The sequence below is a fragment of the Mastacembelus armatus genome, chromosome 7, assembly GCF_900324485.2.
Source record: "Mastacembelus armatus chromosome 7, fMasArm1.2, whole genome shotgun sequence".
Lineage (NCBI taxonomy): Eukaryota > Metazoa > Chordata > Actinopteri > Synbranchiformes > Mastacembelidae > Mastacembelus > Mastacembelus armatus.
Genome location: NC_046639.1, coordinates 6,746,838 through 6,768,013, shown reverse-complemented (window position 1 = coordinate 6,768,013; position 21,176 = coordinate 6,746,838). Strand labels below are relative to the sequence as shown.

The window sequence follows — 21,176 nt, the reverse complement described above, 5'->3', positions numbered from 1 at the left end:
AAACTGGTCTTTAAGGTTAGACTGTAGTCATATTCACACACACACACACACACACACACACTTCCGTTAAAGGCCACCATCAGCTTCTATGATGTCACATCTTAGCCTTTGCTGTTTTGCTACATTTCATCTTATCTCAGCTTTGGGTATGAATGAACAGTCATATGTGTGTGCATGTTAAAACCCCTGTTCATTTTTATGATGTCTAGTTATTTTTTTTTTTCTATGATTATTCTGGTGCTTGTTTTATGAAGCTATGAATGAAAAACTGAAAACAGAAAACTGACATCAGTCTTAGCTATTAGTGAAAATAAATGGTACAAAGGTAGCTGGACCTGCTCAAAATTCTAATTAGGCTATTACATAGAGAATCAATTATGTGCTTTGTATCATCCCACAGTTGTTTCAACAAGGGTTTCTGATTAGATCTCATCCCATAAAAGTGTGGGTATGTACAAACTGCATGACTGACAGCTCTCTCACATCTCTGCTGGTAGATAGTCTATCATTCTATAAACATAATTCCGATAGCCCATAGAGACTAGTGTTAGTTCCCTGCATATCTACACAAGGAGTCTAGGGGTAATTGGAAAGTGTGTGTGTGTGTGCGTGCGCACAGGACATTTCATAATACGGCTCTGCAGGTAGTGTTCTTTCCATATTAATATCTGCAGTGAAAAAATGAAAATGATGTTACTGTAATTATGAATGCAAAAATCATCTTTCTTGCTAAACTACAAAATGTTTTCTTTGAAGTATCTTACCAGAATGCTGGTAAAAACACAGTATTTAGTAAACAATAGTATAAATTGTAATGTACACACAAAATGCTTTACAGTACATTTCTAAAATCAGTTTCTGACTGATGTGTATTATTGTCTCATTTAATTGTAATATTTGTGTTATATCGTTATGAAGACGTGGTTGTACACAATTTACTACAATCATGTTTTAGTAATGTGTTCAAACAATACCTATGAAGAGCATGCCATAAACCACACGCAAACACCTGGAACACACCACAAAAACCTTTAAGACTGTCTTGATCCTCAGTATGTGTGTTGTGTCTGCTATCATATAGCTACATAAGTTGCTGCCTCATGGTATTGGAAAGATATCATGACAAATCACAATCATCTTATCATTTTGTGCAGTAGTTTTTTAAAATTTTTTTTAATCACACAGTAAATCATTTTCAAGCCATGTGGGAATGCATTGCTTAATTTGTGAAATAATTACATTTTCATTTCAGAAGCAGAGTAATATGGCATCTTTGTCTTCCAAGCAGCACAGCCTCTTCAATTTGAACATCCTGTATGAGATATTTAAACTGATATACTTCTTAAATACTGCTTGCATTGTGGTGTCCTAAGTTTCTTCACTCTGTATGGAAGAGAGAAGACAAAATTTAGTGTCATTAGGTTTATTGTTGGTGATTTTCTCCACCTAAATGATAATTTTCTGTTAAGATACAGGGTTACTTCCCTCTCACCTCTCACACTGAGGATGGTGGAGCATTCAACCCGTCCCAGAGCGTTCTCTGCAGTGATGGTATACTCTCCCATGTCTCTGGGGCCCACACGGAGGATTAACATAGAACAAACTCCACAGGTGTTGGAGATGTAATAGTTAGTATTAGTGTTTAGACTGATGTGATTTCGATACCATGTGATATGAGGTTTGGGATTTCCCTTCACCGCGCAGGTCATATAGCACTCATACCCTTTGGGTGCAGTGTGAAGCTTCAAAGGTACAATGAATGTTGGAGCACATTGTAAATCACACTCCTTACTGGTTGGTACATGTACCACAAATTTTTCTACAAGAAAAGAAATATGATAAGATTACAATTTTCCCAAAGAAGCGAATATTTAACATTTTGGGTTATTTTAGATGCAAAAACACACCTTTCTTCTTCTCCTTTCCCCAGGTCGGTGACTCTGAAGGTGCAGATATACCCATATCATTTTTGGCATAGACCCGGAAATGATATTCTCTCCCGTGCATTATATTACAGACTGTGAACTTGTTATTGAAGAGTCTGTCGGCGACTGTGGTCCATGTACGTTTGGTAGAATCTAGTTTGGATACTGTGTAATGGAGGCGGTCATCACGCTTCTCATCAGGAGAAGCTTCCCAGATCACTGTCACTGTGCCAGGCACATTTTCCACCAGTTCTACTGGTCCAGGAGGTTTTGGATCATCTGTAAACACAGTCGGTTTTAGATCCATAAACCTGCCTTTGAAATTAATAAACAAAAATATACATTTTGTTTTTGTTAAACTGTACCTGTGACCCTAACCTCTGTACTGAATGTCTCCTGTCCTGCAAGATTTTTCACCAAAATGGAGTAGATGCCAGAATCAGAGCGCTCAGAGGAAGGGATCAGCAGCTGAGATGAGCCATCAGAGTTACTTATTGTAACTCGCTTTGTCACAAGCACATTGTCCTTTAGCCATATGATATCTGGCTGTGGGGAGGCCTGATAAAAAGAACATGTGTAACAGCTTGATAGGTATATAGTTGAGTCATTGTTGGGTTCTCTTTCCTGTAGTTTTGCATGTGAGGAGTCTCAGCATGTACCAATAATACAGCAAAATTATAAATCTCACCTCGAAGTTTATTGTAATTCTGACAGAGTTTCCTGCCCTTACCACCACGAAACTCTTCATCTTATGGTTTGTGAACTTTGGCCTCACTAAAACAATGGACAGAAACCATAAAAATGCTTTAGATAATACTTAATTTTTAGCCATAAACCATATAGGAAAAAATAAATTAAAGGGTAATGAAGCTGTATAAGGACAGAAGGGATTTTGTTTCATTTTAACCCCAAATTATGCTACTGTTCAAAATCTCCAGCAACATGTTAACATTTCTGATGACAGTTGTCATACCAGGTGAGGGCATAGCAAGGACATAGTTGGCCAGCTCCTCTGGCGCACTCTCTCCTCCATCATTAGTGGCAATCACTCTCACCCAATACATGTCCATGGGCTTAAGGCCTTTCACGCTGAAGGTGGTGGTGATGATAGCAGTGCTATTACAGCGGGACCAATCAATGCAATCGATCTGCCGAATTTCAACAAAATATCCTTTTGCTTCATCCTGTATGTCTGGTTTCTCCTTAGGTTTGTTCCAAGTCAGGACAAAGTGAGTGTAAGACGTTTCTGTCACTTTCAGGCCCGTAACTTTACCAGGAGGCTCTGAGGTAAATGTAAAGAATGTCATACGATTTAACGTCATGCAACACCAAATACGTTTATTAATAGAGTTTGTGGTATTTAAGACAACATTCTGAACTCAAATACATATAGCTTTAGCATTATTAATCATCCGCAATTATTTCTGCAAATATATAGATTTTAAATATATCTGTTGTTGAATATAAATAGACTTGTAAGCACTACTAACACTTACTTTTAGGATCCCGTGCAAACACAAATTCTGAGGGATTGCTAAATTCACCAGCTCCTGAGAGATTTATGGCAGTAACTCTGAATTCATATTCCATACCTGCCACAACATCTTTGACTGCATATTTGTTTTCTGGAGGTAAGGTAACAGTAACAACAAAACATCACTGTTATGGTCTACAATGCTGGCAGTTTGAATGAAACGTAAAATAAAAATACAGACCTTTTATTAGCTCATCATTGGCATTAACAACAGTCCAGAGATTACTCCCCTTTTTGCGTTTCTCCAAAATATAACCCAGGATACGTGAGCCTCCTGTGTTACTGGGTGAAGCCCAGGAAAGGTTTATACAGTGGTCATAGGCGCTAACCACCATTGGAGGCGCTGGTGGGCCAGGAAAAGCTGAAGAATGGAGGACACACAAACACAGACCCACATCATAGTAGCATGGCAGAAGTTGTAGTGGCACAGATTTAACTTCTTGTCTACTCTTTGTGCACAAACAATGCACTTATTTGACCAACCGATCCGCATGATTTGTTTGGCACAATTCTTACACTGGATACCCTTCCTGATGCAACCAAATCCTGTGGGGCATTTTGGAATCCACAGTCAAACTACTATACATGTTTTTGGACTGTGGGAGGAAACTGGATTACCTGGAGGAGAACATGCAAACTCCAAACAGAAAGGCCCCTGCCAGGAACCTTCTTGCTGTGAGCCACAGCACTGCCTATATGGTTGTGTTAGAAATGTGGTAAATATATGTTGCATGAACTTGAACGTTTCATACCATCTGTGCTGATGCTAATCTTCTACTGATGTTCTTTGTGAAGGTTAATCATTTGCATTTCAGACATTACACTTAATGATGTCATTACTATTAACATGCCTGTGCATAAATTATTAGTCTCTTAATTGATTAGTTAACGGACAGAAAGTTCATTAACAGTAATTCTGATCACTTACTAATGAAGGCATGTATGAAACAAAAATGCCAAAAAACATGTTGGGGTTTTAGGGTTATTGACTCTAATTCGACTAATTATTCAATGACAGTATTTGTCATTTACAGGCCTAAATCAGTCCCAGGGACTGAACTCATTTTAATGATGCCTGAGACATGGTGGAGTACAGACCATAAGCATTCTTGGTATGTTATTGGAGTACAGCAGGGGGCAGTAATGGGTTTGAATCAAATCTGTATTTTAGTAGAACTCCATTTAACTGTAGCTACTTTGGTTTCAGGGTCCTGCTGACTGATTGTATAGCTGAAGGTAACAGAGACACTACTGATGTTATTAGTATTACCAGCACTTTACCTACTGCTGCTGTAATACAAGGCCTGCATTGTGTTAATATTCTGGTAGGAACCAACTGTGACATTCATTGCTTATTTTTACATACTGGAAGTTTCAATAATAACACCACATTTTTTCATTTTGATTGAATTATGACAAATGAGGTTAAATAGATTAGTTTAATTGTTTGGTGATATTTTGTTGAAGTCCACGCCCTAAGCGGCCACACCTACACCTTTCTAGGGCCACGCCAGGCCGCTGGTTCGCTCTGTTCAGAGCGAGTTTAAATCTTGTTTAACCAAATAGCTGACGGATATAACAATTTAAAATGTCTTCAAGCCTGTGGTGAGTGTTATCAACTGAACTCATGTTACAGGTGTTCTCATTCCGGTTGGACAAAAACCGAAGTTGCCAACTGTATTACAGACTTAACTAACGCTGGTGGTCTCATATTACACACAGGTTGCATTTAGCGTTAATTTTTTTCGCTCCTCTTCGATTCTAATCATCCTGTTTACCAAGAGCTTTGTGTTGCTGATTGCTTAAGAATGAAATGGAGATCTAGGCCTTGCTGAATGTGTCCAGCCTCTCCAATCACTCCAGCAGCACGAGTTTTACCCTTTTCAAACTTGATGCTTATGTTATCAAACAGCCTGTGATCAATCACTGGATCATGATTGTGGAGAGGACTTCTTCAGACCAGTAAATGGCGACTTTCTGCTCAGCTTGGATCTGACTGATCACATGTAGTATGGAGACATGACTACAGACCTCAACACAGTAAGTTCAAGTTCATTTTCTTTTTGCCTTTGTGCTTGTGTTGTTTTTATTGCGTTGTATCACTGTGCTGTACTGGGCTCAGGCTTGTGACCTTGTGTCATTTCAGCTGTCTTAGTTGTGCCAATACAAGGGTTAACTGTATGACAGAATCATGGATCTTAAACCTCATGAACATAGTGAGCTTTTTAATGAGGTAGAGGATTATAAGGTCTTTAGATACTAACTGTATTTTAGATGTTCTTGTTAGATGTTTGGATTTGATTCACTTATGTTAAGTTTTGTGTGAGTACCAAAGACACTCTCATTGTTTTATTTGGCACTCATGATGCAATCTTTATTGTAGCATTTGCTATTTTTATTTATTTTTGCTGTGTTTATCAGAGTATTGTGATGATATTCATTATTAGTATATATTTAAATTGTTTCTTTTGCCACCTGTTTCTATTATATAGAGGTCATGCTGTACACAAAGCCCCTACTGTAATCATTACCACACATGGCTGGTACAGATCAAAAAGTACAATCTACATGCTCTATAGTGCCCACTATGGTGTTTTAGTAGTTGTCCAGGACAGTAAGATGGCCCTGTTTTTAATCTGCCACATTCCCTCTATGTGTGGAGTTACCAGCTCTCCCTTTGCATGCATAGGTGTGTTAATGATAGTTAAAGCAAAGTACTGTATATTTACGTTAGCTCATCCTCTATTATTTCATCCCTGTATATAGATTTATAGATTAGTAGATGAAACACAAAGTTTATGGTACAATTATGTTACCAATTTGGCTCACCTAGTGTGCCAGCCTGCATTTCATCCGTCTCCATCACTTCACTTGTACCCTCTGCAGTTATTGCTCGGATGCGATAGTAGTATTTCCGACCATGGTCCACATCTGTGTCACGGTAGCCGGGGACACCAGGGATTTCCCCTATTTTCTTCCACGTGTTTCGTCCCACTTGCTGACGTTCTACTATGTACCTGATCACTGGTGAGCCACCATCATCCTTTGGAGGCCTCCACTTAAATTCAATACATGTAGGTGAACCTTCTGTCACCTCTGCAGGTCCCGAGGGTGATGTGGGTTTGTCTGAAAAATCAGAAAATGTTATTTTAAAATCTAAGCTGCTTATATGTGAACAAGCAAAAGCTGCATTCATACGTGACAGACAGTTAAATTATGTTACATTTTGACTTTCTATTGCTGGCAGAAATAGCAGATGTAGCAGTTTAAAGTTTAAACATAACCTTTGTGAGATCATCAAATATATTTTAAAACCTGTGTTTGATCTGTCATGTTAACACAAGCTGGGATTCTCCCTCAAGCACAGCAAGACATTTTTATCAGTTGATACTATCATAGTTTCAGAGGTATATTGTGAAATTGCACATAATGTCTTCTTTTGAATTAATCTGACGTTTTTATTGTTACTTGAGATAAGAGAAAAATATTTCTGATTTCTGTATTGTCCTTGTTTCACTCACCCAGTACAACTAGCTGTGAAATTGCTTCAATGAAGCCATGTTCGTTCTTGAGCTTGATCTTGATCTCTCCCGTGTCCTTCCTCTGGCACCTAATCAGGAGCAAACGGCTGTGACCTGCAGATTTCTCAATTTTTGTATTGTTGTCATCTTGGAGCTCTTCTCCATCTCTATACCACTGAATCTTAATTGGCTCATGACCAACAAAGCACAGTTTGAAGATGGCATTCTGCCCTACTTTAACCGTCACAGGTGCAATAAAAGAACTGAGCTCATTAGGGTCAAACCTTGGGGGATCTAAAAAAAAAAAAAAAAAAAAAAGTCAAGTTATGATCATTATAATGTTATGTTTTTTATAGAATTGTATTTTTTATAGTTAAGCTACATAATATCAAGGATCATTACTGTCACATAAAAATGAACAGACCTTTGACATTGATCATTGCTTCTGTTTTGCGTCCGTCAGCTTCAAAACGATATTTCCCAGAGTGCTCTTCCTTGCACTTAATTATGACTAATTTATGAAATGCACCATCCCTAGTAATAGTGAAATTGTCATCTGGGAGTATCTGATAGGAAAAGATGAAAGTGAACAAAATAAACAGCAACAGTATTTGGTCAGTAATTGCTGTTTTTTAAAGTGCTTTATAAATAAAGTTGGCTTGGCTTGGCAATACTTGAATCAAATCAAAACACTGCAGACCCCAAAGGGATTTGAGTCCAGCAGTGTTGTGTCCCACACACTTAAAGAGTCAAGGGCCTGTTTAAATTACATTCACTATAAGTACAAATGTAGCAACAACATAATATAAATAATAAAAAAGACTTCTTGATTTTATAATTTATTTTATATAACCTACAGCTAATATTTTTTATTTTTGGTGGATAATGAAGCATATTGTTTTAGTTCCACTCGATACTGGCATATCATGTGTGCCCTGTAGTCTTCTCTCCTACATTTAGAGATCTGCATTTTGTCTATTCCAAGACAAAAGAACACTCAAATATCCTAATAAAAATACATTCAGGGTTGGACACACCTGACACATAGCCACCATGCAGTGACTACCTTTGTTATATAATGGTATAAATCTGAGATCTAGTTACAGTCAGGACTGGCTAATGATAATCATTTTTTGAGGTTTTTGTAAACACCAGAGAAGTTCAACACCAGCATAAGGTTTTTGAAAAATGTACCATGACCTATTTCATTTTCCTCATGAGACCATGTAGAGATGATACATGATGCCGCCACTACACTCCCCCTCAACAGATACGAAAATGATCTTCGATGTCTTGGTCCTAGACCCTAGGTCTGAGTTTGATTAACATAGGCATAGTACCAAAGAGACAGACGAGTTCGGTTTTTGTGACTAACCTTTTTGCCGTCTCTGAACCAGACTCCCTCACAGTCTTCACTGCTGAGCTTACATGTCAGTTCAGCAGTCTCGTCAATGATAGCATTAACATCAGACAATCCACAGACGAATTGTACCTCTGGCTCTAACATAGACAACAATAAACATTTAGGTGCCAAGATAGATAATTTTAATGTGCATCTAAACAAACCTGTTTCAACATAGCTATTGTCTGAGCATTTCATTTTTTCCCCCTTCAGAATCGCTCACTGAGCTGCAATTAACTGTAATATGTTGTTTGAGATGAAATCCTATAAATATGTAGAGCTGAGGGTTCTGAATTAACAGAAAGTTAAATTAAAATTTTCAATTCATGTACATCCTACAGTTTGCTGTTTTCTAGTTATGGTACTTGGTTTCTTACCAATCACCAAATCTTCTATCAGCGGGCCTTGCCTTTTATGCCTTGTGTGTGTGGCAGAGCCAGTGGTATCTTCAGCCTCATCACACTCATTGTTTTCTTTAGAACGTGTGCTTTCACCTTTTTAAAATCAAAATATTCATCCTTTAGCTTCAGTTAATTTTTTTTTTTTTAATTATACAGTTTAATAGTCTCAGGAGCACAAGCAATGTATGGGCTGTCCAGTATGCTGTGCATACTAAAAGGTTTGTTAGCCAACTTGAAAGACATGCATACTTGCAGACTGAAATCCTTGCACATAAAGCTATAACAATTTTAGCCTGTACATAAGAGTATACCAGTTTGAGTGACTACTTCATGCACCATCCATAAGAGAACTTGACACAATATGAGCTGTGAGTGCAATATGAGTGCAAGAGCCAGAAAAGTTACAAATCCATGCAGCAAAGCACTACAGTGGCCTCTTACCGTTGTTTCCTTCCTGTGGAGGTTTGCTTTGCTTTGAGCAGCTTGGAGGGTGGACCTGTTCAGTAGAGTCCTCATTCTCATCACTGTCATTTGTTTTATTCTCACTTGCTGGTTCATTGAGATCTGTGTTAGAGCCACAGATTTCAAATACCACACATTTTACTTTACATAGCAGATTTTTAGTGGTTCTCAACCACTGTTGCACTGTTGTTTTGTTTGATAAATGTCTACACAGATTTCTTCCATAATCAAGTATAGAGATAATTCAAAATGTCTAGGTCTACCCTAGGTCTCACCCAAGCTAGTGCAAGAAATTTCTGCTTGCAGCTTTGGGAGCTGTTTTCATGTTGTCATGCTACTTAGCTTGTTCATTAAAACAAAGCAGAATTTCTCCACCAGAGGGTGATTTTTACCAGCACTTAAAACTACATAACACTAATGAAAGGGAAAATGGACCCATTAACAATGTTCCAGATGCTCACTCAGCCTTAAATGATTTTGGGGAACCAGCAAAGTACATTTTAGGTCCATTATTTTCTTGGTTTGAATCAGTAATGTAACCTAAAATTGTTTACTAATTCGTCCTTTTAAAAAACAAAACAAAAAAAAAAAAACATATGTACTTGTCATCATTGTACACTGCAGAAATTGGTGGAAAAACACTGCAGCAATATCTTCCTTTGTCAGTACTTCAGTATGTATTGTATCTGATACAGGTATGATTGACCTTAAATCAGCTATAGATTGTTGCTCCCCTGCAGAAAATAAAGTAGAATCACTGTTGTTTCTTACCAGATGTACTGCATGTCTGTTGAACCTTCGTTGCATGCCTTGATGGCTTGACAGACCCTTTACCATTTTTATTTTCAGCAGGTCCAGTCACTTCATTTTGACTTGCACCATACATTTGAATCTGGTTTAGCTCTACATCAACACTTCTGTCACTGGACTCTATACAGACACAATCAAAAAACAGATGCTGTTTAGAAAGTAGTACAGATGTTAATCATAAATTGCATATAAAGATGGATGATGCTTTGCCACTTGCCACTTCTATACAAAAGTGAAGCCAAATTACTGTGAATACTGGGACCACCATCTTGCCACGTAAGTGCAGCCTGGGCTGCCGATCAAAGCCATCAGTCATCTGAAATACACTGTTTTATATCATCAAATAAAAAACGAAGACCACTTTTACACAAATCATGTTAATATCTATGTAAAATCATGCAAATCCCCTTTAGGCAAAGGTGTATTTCAGCTGTCATGTTGTCCATCTTTATATACAGTCTCTGATGTTAACAAGCAAAAACACATTTTAAATGTTACAAGAAAATGGACCCTTTCTATATAAAATATGGATATTATGAGTAGAACATTTCCTAGAGTACATGTTGTCTTACCAGTTATTCTGTGTTCGGTCTCTTGACCAAGCCTTATGTACCTTGAAATATCGACAGGGCTGCTAAAGTTTTCATTGACCTCAGAATGTCCTTCTTCATTTGCATCTGTAGTGTATCAATTAGAATGCATTGAAATTAATTCAAATAATTGACATGTCAATAATTCTAAAAGTCATTATTTAAAAAAAAATGGTGCAGAGCCTTTGCTTTAAATGAGCAGTGTATAAGGGGATAGTTTTTCTGCACGTCTGCGTCAAGTCGAGGTAACAGTAGGTTTTTGGGAGGGACAGAAACATGGCAGTAGCAGCAGAGCAAGAAAGGTCTGTGGTAGATACCATTTTTTATTATAGATTTTAAAAGACTTCAGACTTATTGCACACTTTGATGATTTGTAAAAATGAACAAAACTGGGATCCACTGAACTGATACTGAGCCGTATCAGGAAACTTAATCTTAAAAGATTCACAAGTCTAAACCAGTGTGCGTGTCAGAAAGGTTGTATTGTGAAGCATCTACAGTCACATAATTAATTCAGCATCCAAGTAATCAGTTAAGTTGGAATCACTAATAAGGATATTACCCAGATAGAAAAAGTATTATCCATGTAATCATAGCTACTGACTGTTCACTGGAGTGCTGATGGTGAAAATACACAAATTGACTTTACCTGTTAACCTGTCGAAATCTGCTTGACCAGATTTGGCGTGTTTCTTTATATTGGCGTTATCTATCACTTGCACTCTTGTTTTAGTTTCACTCCCTGAAGCATTTAATGTTGAGACTGCAGCACCTCCTTTTAACTTATTAATCTTTGCTTTCTCTTTGCTCTGGTTTGGCTCAGACGGGGCACTGCTGTTTGCTGTGTCAGGATTGCCCTTTACTGCTCCAGTGTTTTTACCCGGTCCAGTGACTGCAGTTATTTCACCATCTCTTCCACGATTTTTTAATATATTTCCTTCTTTGAGCTGTTCTGCTTTGTACTTTGCTTTAACAGCTGCTAAAATCTTCTCCATCTCCTCTTGGTTTTTTATTTGTTGCTCTTTGGCCACTTTCTCAAGGTCGGTCCATACTCCACGAGCCACAGTAGTTTTACGAGGTTTCTTCTTTCCAGATATGGAATCATCCTCAGCTTGCGGGTTATGAAAAACAACATGCATGACTCTCAGCAAATCAGTATGATCATATAGTCACACATTAAGAAAGCGATTACTGATGTAATATACTATAAAGTATTACTTTCCACAACCAGCCAGGCGCTGCAGGATGTAATGCCAGCCACAGCTGAATAGATGCCTTTGTCCAGCAGCTTGCAGTCTTTGATCAGCAGCCTGTGGATCATTTTGTGGTCTGAAACGGTTATGCTGTACTTTTCTCCATCCTCCAGGACACTGCCCTTCCCCATCCATGTGATTTTAGGTAGTGGATGTGTCAGGACACACTCAAAGAGGGCATCCTCTCTTTCTTGGGCTTTAATCTCCTGAATTTTGATAACAAAGTCCACATTGGATACTAAAGAAAACATGCACAAAAAGCATAAATATTAGCTGTTTAAATCAACCATGGTCACCTTTTTTCTAGAGGATGGGCAAGGGATTACTATATGTTATTCCTTTCACTTTCAATATGCACTATGGAACTTGCAAAATAATATTGCCACAGATTTGACATATGGAAAATTTGGATCTTTTTACCTTTCAGTTTGATTTTTTTTTTTTTTTTTTTTTTTTTTAAACCTACATTTAAACTCTGTTGAAAGGAAGTGAATCTCTTCGGCATCGACTTGATTCAGCCCTGTGTCCCTTTGCATCAGGTCCATAATACTCAGATCTTTTGCTTCCCCAGCGCACTTAAGGTTGTATTTCTTGTTTGTATCTTCGTTGGGAATCGCACCATTCTGCCAGGAACAATATAATTGTAATATAATATATATATATATACTGTAATTAAAAACATAAAATGGTTAACACGTTCCATATTTTAATAACTGTAAAACACAGTGGCTCTGTCCAGTGTCACTGTCTACTCACTGGTTCGTGCCACCAATACTTACTTTAAATCTGAAGATTTCTCTCTCCCTCATTGTGCATCTTTGAATTTAGTTTCCAGCTTTTCTCAGACAAAACCATTTTTCTTCATGTACATTTAATTATTTCTGTTTTATCATAGTGATGGCTGATTTGAGATAATAATAAGCTATGTTTGCTAATTCTAAGTATGACCTGACTTCAAAGTAAATATGCAAGATGTCTTAAAGGAAACAGGCAATTCCATCACAGCTTTTCCTGTTTGGAGATATTGTGAGAGCTGACGGTTCTCATACCTTACACTCGTTTTGCACTCTTGCTGCCTTCTTCTCTTCTAGTTTCTTGAGAATCAAATGTAAGTCTGTAACACCAAACTCCTTGCAGATGCACTCATAGTCTTTCCTGTCAGCATTCAGCATTGCGTCCCAGAATCTCTCATCAGTTTCTCCATCTCTTCTCTCTTCTTTGCTAAAGATATTAAGAAAAATATTTGTCTGTATATGACCAACTAAGGATCAGTGATAAAATACACACAAAGAGAAACATCTTGTCAGGTATTTTAATATTACACAATTTTAATATCCACATTACTTACCTTTTCCTCAGTAGTTTTCTGAAGTCTGATGGATTTGTCGAAGCTGAAAACAGCAATTTTAGTTCACGTTTCTGTATGTTTTACAGTTTGTGTAGATTAGCCTATGGGTTAACTACACCGTTTGTAAGAATTGCTTGTGATGAATTGTTTTCAATTTAAAAGGAAAGAAGTGATAACAGAGATTACAGTGCCAGGTACCTAACTGACTGACATTTAGGTACTTAACTCCTTCACATGCACAATCAAAACAAATATTCAAAATCTGGTTTAAGAATGTATTCCATGAGCAGCTCTTACCCTCAGTCACATTCAGTGTTGTTGTGCCAACAGCTTTGCCATATTCGTTCACGACATAGCATTTGTATACATCTGTTTCAGCAGCAGACACTTTATGAATCTAGAAATACAAATAACAGATGCACAGACAGAAATCACAAAAACAATGGAACATTATAATATTTGGTAATAGATTTGTGTATTACAATGACATGAAAAACTAAAAGCATGAGCAGTGACTAGTTATAGGATATTTAATGTATGTGAAATCCTTTGGTAACTCACCTCTAATATGTACTCCCCTGTAGATTGATCATATTTACTTTGAAATTTGTCCTTATCTGACATATTTCCTTTACCCCGTCTCCATGACACCTCTGGTTTTGGATCCCCTGTCACCACAGCTTTGAAAACAGCTAATTTCCCTATTTGTAAAAAAAAACAAAACAAAACATATTTTTACAGAGTGCTATAAAATAACATTCAGCAGTCTTTTGACAATAACAGTCATTTGTTGTGTATCACTTTTCTATAACTGCACAGTTGCAGAAAAATATTAGTGCTCTGTTAAAATATGATGAAACCCACCTTCCTCAATGGTTATAGGATTTGGTTTACACTGGAAATCTGGGGTGCTTTTCCCCTCTGGTATGTTTATGGTATACTGTGTGATCACCACTCCAGGAGTCTTAGATCTTATGTGGATGGCGGCTAAGACCAGCAAAATGAATAATGAAAAGAAACATTAATTAAATATGAGCATAGGAAAGTATTTTACATCCTAAAAACAAATCAAAACAAAACCAAAATTAATTCAGCGCAGTGTATTTAATATGAATATTCTGACCAAACAGGGAGTTCTGCTATTGGTAATTTTTTTTTATTTTTAGTTTTATTTTTCTTATCAGCAGGTGTTTGGAACATCTAGTATATTAGCTGTGCTTCATATGGCATTGACACCAGATGCAGATGAATGCAAATTGTCCAGACACTGAAAAAATGCGAATGTAAATACATATTGTATTTGCATTTTGTAGTCAGTACTGTGGATTGGGAACATTCATATTCTTTTGTATATCAGTTATGTAACTTCTGTCATAGCTGTATGTTTGCTGTTGTTCCTAGGTATAAGATATACTGGTACTGGTAAGATATACTCATTGCTTATAAGTGTGAGTTTAGGATAGTAAGGTTATGGTTTTATGGTAAAACCTAAAGCATGAAAAAAAAAAACATGGCTCTGTCATTGTAAATATATTTTACTGTCATACATCTTTATTATCTGTTTACATTTTTGTCAACTTAATAGGTTTATTTAACTGAAATTCAGAAATTCAATACAATCAGGCACAATGAAATAAAGGATATGAGGCAGAAGTTACTCTGCTCAAAATAAACATGATCTATTCAACAAGAGTCGTTGGTTCAACACCACTTAGGAAAGCAACCCTCTTAGCACAAAAAAGGCATCTAGATCATCAATACTGTGCACCTAGCAGCTGGAGAGGACAGGTTTTTAAAAAAAAAAAAAGTTGCTCTGTTCCTTTTTATTTATAGCACTTGTGGTTCTGCCAAACTGATGAAAAATGTAATCCAGAGCATTTTACGTTGCATTATTCATCCTTTGTAAACCTTTTGGGATGGTCTGTGCATTCAATTACCACAGAGGTAATTTCATTTAACGCTGTTCTGTCGTATATAAGTTGAACATTATATTGATGTTACACAGTAGCTCATGTATACATGGACACATTAGGCCTGCAAGCATTTGATTTTTGAAATGTCACATTGATCAGTAGCTGACAATTGTATGTGTTTAAATCGTTACTTTGCACACATATATTCAGTAGAAGAATTAATGATTATTATGACAAGGATAGAACAAGGAAGGAAAAGCATTCTCAAACCTATAACTGAGGGCAATCAGTTGATTTGACCAGGTATTAAATACATAATTCAGGTTATAAACACAAAGATGTTACAGGTCACAAGCAGAAAGAGTACTCAATAATACCTAATGTATTATTCAATATTTATTCCATAATCATAATAATTGATATAGCTTATATTTATTCAGTACAGTAGTCCATGGAGAACTCAAAAACATTGTTCATCAGAAAAAAATGGCTTTAAATTCACCTGACTTGTTTCCAGACACCTCATTGAAATGTTGAATATATCGATGAACGAGGGAGAATCCTGGGTGAAAAGAAATGACACTAGATCAAGACAGTAGGACAAGTGGTATACAGCATATGCTCAATAATACACCACATGTCCAGTAGAAGCTATTTATAAGTTGCCTCCATGAAGTTGAAAGCTATCTCCTGCAGGTATATATTTGCAAAATGTCACTTATCCAAACCAGACAAGGGTTTTACTTTTAAGAATATTTCATGGAAAGAAAAATGGAGAAGGAAAGAGTGAGAGCCTGACAAAAGTAGTTGAGTGACAGGATGAACTAAACAATGGGCAATGAGGCTGGAAGTGAAGACCCTGACAGACATAATGTGGAAAAGGAAAGCTCATGGAAGCCTGAATAAACTAAAGGATTAAGGAGTCACACTATAGGGCAGCACTCCGGCAACCGTAATCCAGGGATGTTTTCTTCTCATCCTCAATTTATCACTGAAGCCCGAGAGAGAAGTGCTTTGGGCGACTGAATGCTGAAGTGCCTATGTGTTGGCCAACCCCCCTACTTCATGCAGTTGAGCAAATGGTTTCACATTTCATTATCTTGTAAAAATCTGAGTCTAGTTCTGAATCCACCCAAATCCGCTTATTGACACATAATACCTTCAATTCCCTTATTGAATCTGTTCAGTAGTGGGTTTGGCCCTTTTGTGTAAGAAAATATCTAACTTGTTATTTAAGTTTCTAGTGTCTAATCGTGGTAACCACACAACTGTCATTTAAGGACCAATTAGCAGGCAAACTTGACATTGAGTGACAGAAACTGTTCTAATGAACTACCAAGCCTAAACCACATTCTGCTGTGCTAAATGGTTGTAGGGCTTTCACAAAATATATTATCTAAACAACTGCTTGACATTTATCAGCCCTGCCCTGACTTATTTTTACTATAACTGCATTTAGTCTGTATTGCAGTTACAGTGAAACAACACAGTGCAAAAATATAAATTCTGTTTTATCATCCTGTAAATATCAATTAAATAAAAAGCTGGTATTGTGCTTCCCTTATGCCTTTAGTGTTATTTAAAGGTAACCTCACTTTTCCACTGTTAGAGGTCACAGGTTTTGATTTTAACATGTTGAACAGTAGGCAAATATTTCAACAATAGACTTTTTGTCAGGGCAGCACAGTGGCTTGGTGGTTAGCACTTTTGCCTCACAGGAAGAAGGTTCCAGGTTCAGCACCTCAGCAGGGGCCTTTCTGTGTAGAGTTTGCATGTTTTCCCTGTGTTTGTGTGGGTTTTCCCAGGGTACTTCGGTTTCCTCCCATGCTGGGACATGCTTGCTGACAGCCACATCACAGTTATAAGTTTGTATGCATTTTTTATTTATTTTTTGCTGATGTTTGTATTGTGACAGAGGTAAAAGGGACTATAAATAAAAATAAATAAAATTAAACATTTTGTTAGGGATTTGTTCTGCAACTAAACTGTATGTGTATATTTTACCAACTTGGAACTGAAACCCATCCCTAATTATGACATAGTATCTGGATGCTAACAAATGACCGGCAGTGAGTTTGTCAGGGTTATTGCACAAAAATCTGAGTCCAAGAGCGGAGATCCGAGAACAGAACACATGTGAGCATGCACCAGTGGCCTGAGTGTGAGGAGGAGGAGTTAAACATGAACTTGTGAAATTTGTATGAGCAGCTCTATATCTGAGAGCAGACTTTGAGTGCAAGAAGAGCAAATGTGAACATAACTCTGTGAAGATAGGAATAACAAATGCCCAACATCCCACCCCCAAACCTGAAGCTGAACAAAAAATAAATAAATAAATAAAAGAGCTTGACAGAGGAATAAAGAAATGAAGCACTGTACTTTGTCTGTTGGCAGTGGCACCTGTGTTCTTTGTCCTTTTCCACATCTTGGCAATAGTTATGTGTCAGGAGGGTGACCTGCAAGTAGAATGTGAACATAATCACTATGATCAATAAGACAAGACAGAAATGCTCCTTTTCATGATGAAGTATTTTTACTATTCTTACTGTGTTTTTGCAGAAAAGATTTTTTTCACATCACAGCAAATACAGTAGTGTTAGAACATACTAAAATTAGGTAGTATATAACAGAGGTTTGGTCTTTATAGAACTTTGCTTTGCTTTATCTAAACATAGAACAATTAAGAAATGACAAACGTTTGAATTTGGTGTATGGGCCATATTTTTTCAGTACTACCTGATTCAGGCAGCCACTTGATGAGATCTCGAATAATATTTCATTTTTACAACAGCCTCAAGCTGCTCAGCCAAAATACCATATATTATCAAGTATTGCATTGGCAATGGCCTTTTGTGCCAATACAGCTATGAGTTGCACCAGAATAGACACGACTGCATTGGTATAATGTGACTGTCTGGATCATTGTATAGGGGGTAGACCTACACAGTGTGACGTCACCTATAGCGTTATGCACCGCAAGAATGCAGCCAATTCAGTCGTCATTTTCGGCCATTAGGTACGTCGCCCTGTTACTTTTGTGGAGCCAGAAGTACCATATCTGGACAATAATGCGGTGTCTAGAGAACGTTCCCCTGGTGACATTGATGAAAGGAGGCACCTGGTTGGTCAGTTGTTTACCTTAATATCATGTGTTACTGAGGAAATAATGACATAAAAAAATGTAATATTAAGAGCATGTTCAACAATAGTGACTTAGTAATTGGCACTGACTTTTTCAAAAGAAGTCAATGGGAGCCAGGGCTTGATGGAGCCATGGCTACTTCCTGTATTATTGTTACCATATTGTTGTTATCGTATGCAGGATGGGTTTTAGACATTAAGCTCATGCTCATTGAGAGGCCAGTTCATATTGAGTTCAGGGTAAACATAGATAGTAAACAGTTCCCAAGCTATAGAATCCTGTAATAACTTCATTAGTTGGTTCCATAACTGTACGTGACTTTGGATTATTGCTTTCCGTGATCTCTATTTTCAGAATTCATAATGCTAGAAGTAAACCTTCTCATTACATCAATACACTCAAATGACATGTATAGTATAAATAAAATTATAACCTGACAGAGAATGGAAAAGGGGGGAGTGTGACTCAAGGGGAGTAATTCTGTCTTTATTGCAGCTGCATGTTTTTTTTAATTTTTATTTAAACCTTCATTTTACCAGGAGGTCCCTTGAGATTGAATCTCTTTTATGAGGGAGACCTGGCCAAGATGCTCACTAATACAGTCCTAACAACAACCTATCTGCTCACATTTGAAGTTAGAGATAATTGCATCCAGTGTTAAACCAGTTTTTTTCATGCATGGAGTATAGAAAGTAAATAAGCAATAGAAAATTGAAATCAAGAATCAGTATTTCATACACCACCATGACTATAGTACTCTTTGATCTAGACTTCTTTAAGGTGGAATTCTCAGATTCCTCTCAAGAGTACCCTTTACTACTGTTATTTCATAAAGTGTAATCCACATGGATCTCATAAAGTAGTCAGATCCAGGTGGCTCAAAGTCATGATATACCCTTGGTCTCACACAGGCACAAGCAAGCACAAGAGGAAGAGTGGTTTACCTGTCTACAGCTTGGTCCTCACTCCCACTGAGACTGGTTTATAGATGTGGTATAAACTTGCTGCCTCCTGGGTTTTACTGGATATTAAATCCTTTGGGAAAACATGTTTGATTTTGCTGCCTGCAAGCTGGTGACCATCAAGGAGAGGCTTCTTCTGTTTAGGGAGACGAATGCTCAAAGCAGGCTGGTTATTATTAAGGGGGAGGTGGGTGGGGTGGGGAGGAGGTGGTGAAGGGCACTGGATGAGGTAAGGAGGGATGAATAGCAGAGGGAGAGGAAAGGACTACCAATGACAAGTTAGTGGTGAAGTTTAGCTCTCTCTGCAGTAATTAATGATGACAGTGTACTCATCTTTCACCAAACAGTTGCTGACAGATTGGTGAGTTGTTTTTGTTTGTGTGGTATTTGATTCTTAGAGGTGTCATATATGAAAAACTGTCAGAGAAAACAGTCATGGGACACTTTGCATAGGAGCACATTCACTTCCAGTTTGCTGTTAATCGCTGAAAATGCAGGCAAATTACTTCATTTTTAAAAGATATAGATTAGTGTTTTGTGTTGTGACTCTGGGTTATGGCTTAAAGAGCTGCTGAAACCTCAACATACAGTAGTAGTTTAATGGTGGTATTGGATAGTGGCAATCTTGTACCCTGCTATAGACAGACATTACTATTAAATCTGGATTGCTCAGCAAATAAGAGTGTGGCTGAAGTCATACTGTCTAGTGAACCTAAAGCTGATGTGATTTAAAAATAAAATCAGTTTTGATTGTGCATTCAACTCCATCCTTGCTTGATTATTAGCTGACAAATCCTCACTAGTTGTAAACTAGTGAAACCCCATGTCTCCTTGTCTACATTGCACTTCTTATATTACAATATATTACATCATCAAGGTTATGGCATTCATGTGGTATAAGTTCACCTTGTCATCGCACTGAGGCAGTTGTGACTTTGGAAATGCAAGTAAAGACGTATTAATGCTCTCAAGGTCAAATACCAGAATGTATATTATATTCATCATATCATTTTTAATTTGTCATCCTTACAACATGTAATATACATCTTTTATAATGCGTAAGAAAATATTGACATAGAACAGCAGGTGACTTTAAGACACTTTAAGACTTTGTTTTTCCACTTGCTGATCTAATTTTCTTATGGGCAGTGACTATTTTTAATTCTTGTTATGTTCTGTCCATGGAAACCAGTTTGTTTTTTTGTCACATTAACAACATGGGTCTAGTAATGGAAATACTGCCGCCTCACACCAGGAACGTTCTGGATTTGATTCCTATATGACCCCGAGGCTTTTCTATGTGGAATTTGCATGTTCTCTGTGTCTCCAGGTACTCCAGTTTCCTCCCAAAAACAGGCAGTTTGGGGTTAGTTTAGCTTGACTCTAATGAATTGAATGAAATAAGTTGGCGGTGAAACGGAATGGTTTGTCTATCTCTGTGTCAGCCTTGGGTTTAACATGTGATCTGTCCAAGGTTCTTCACTTTGACTTGGATGTATTTGGTGATTAGTAGTTATTACAGTTATGCCCATGGATGTGTCCACATCAACTGCATCAATTAATTGAAAAGTTGGAACTTCAGCTTGGAGTAATTTTTCCTGACTCCAAATATTTGGTTACCATGTTTGCATTTGAAAAGTCCAGATGCCATTTTTGGAGAGCTGCCTAAAGCACTTACTAGGTATTTTATTTCTGTTATGGTATATGTTTTTTTTTTTTGTTTTTGTTTTTTTAAATTCAGGGACCTGCTGCTCAATTTCTGTCTCACCTTGAATGATTCTGACTCTTTGAGAGACTTTGAAGGAACAAAAATGTTTTAATGAAATGTCACACCATGAAAACTGCGTGGATTGAATAATAGATAAATATCAAGGATAAATACAGGCTTCCAAATTGCCAGATATATCTGTCTC

At 37.3% G+C, this 21,176-nt stretch overlaps 1 protein-coding gene across 1 annotated transcript; it reads right to left on the bottom strand.

The window, feature by feature from the left end:
- Window positions 1-1,378: 1,378 nt before the first annotated feature.
- LOC113145134 (immunoglobulin-like and fibronectin type III domain-containing protein 1) lies at window positions 1,379-17,584 on the bottom strand. Its single transcript, XM_026331531.1, has 24 exons — window positions 17,539-17,584; window positions 15,662-15,721; window positions 14,111-14,233; window positions 13,808-13,947; window positions 13,544-13,643; window positions 13,247-13,289; window positions 12,948-13,119; window positions 12,365-12,521; window positions 11,864-12,136; window positions 11,295-11,756; window positions 9,225-9,347; window positions 8,760-8,876; window positions 8,356-8,480; window positions 7,405-7,546; window positions 6,981-7,274; window positions 6,289-6,585; window positions 3,641-3,820; window positions 3,422-3,550; window positions 2,899-3,207; window positions 2,614-2,699; window positions 2,291-2,483; window positions 1,908-2,204; window positions 1,493-1,819; window positions 1,379-1,383 (listed from the first exon to the last, which is right to left on the bottom strand). The coding sequence occupies exons 1-24, from the start codon at window positions 17,582-17,584 to the stop codon at window positions 1,379-1,381; spliced, it is 4,200 nt and encodes a 1,399-aa protein (XP_026187316.1).
- Between the last annotated feature and the right edge of the window lie 3,592 nt (window positions 17,585-21,176).

Bases quoted from the DNA above. Each gene is read 5' to 3' on its own strand.
- LOC113145134 (XM_026331531.1), bottom strand. From the start codon at position 17,584: ATGTGGAAAAGGACAAAGAACACAGGTGCCACTGCCAACAGACAAA. The intron at 13,290-13,543 runs GTAAGAGCTGCT...TGCTGTTTTCAG, and splicing joins AACACTGAATGTGACTGAGG to CTTCGACAAATCCATCAGAC. The intron at 12,137-12,364 runs GTAGGTTTAAAA...TGTTTTCTTTAG, and splicing joins CCTTTCAACAGAGTTTAAAT to TATCCAATGTGGACTTTGTT.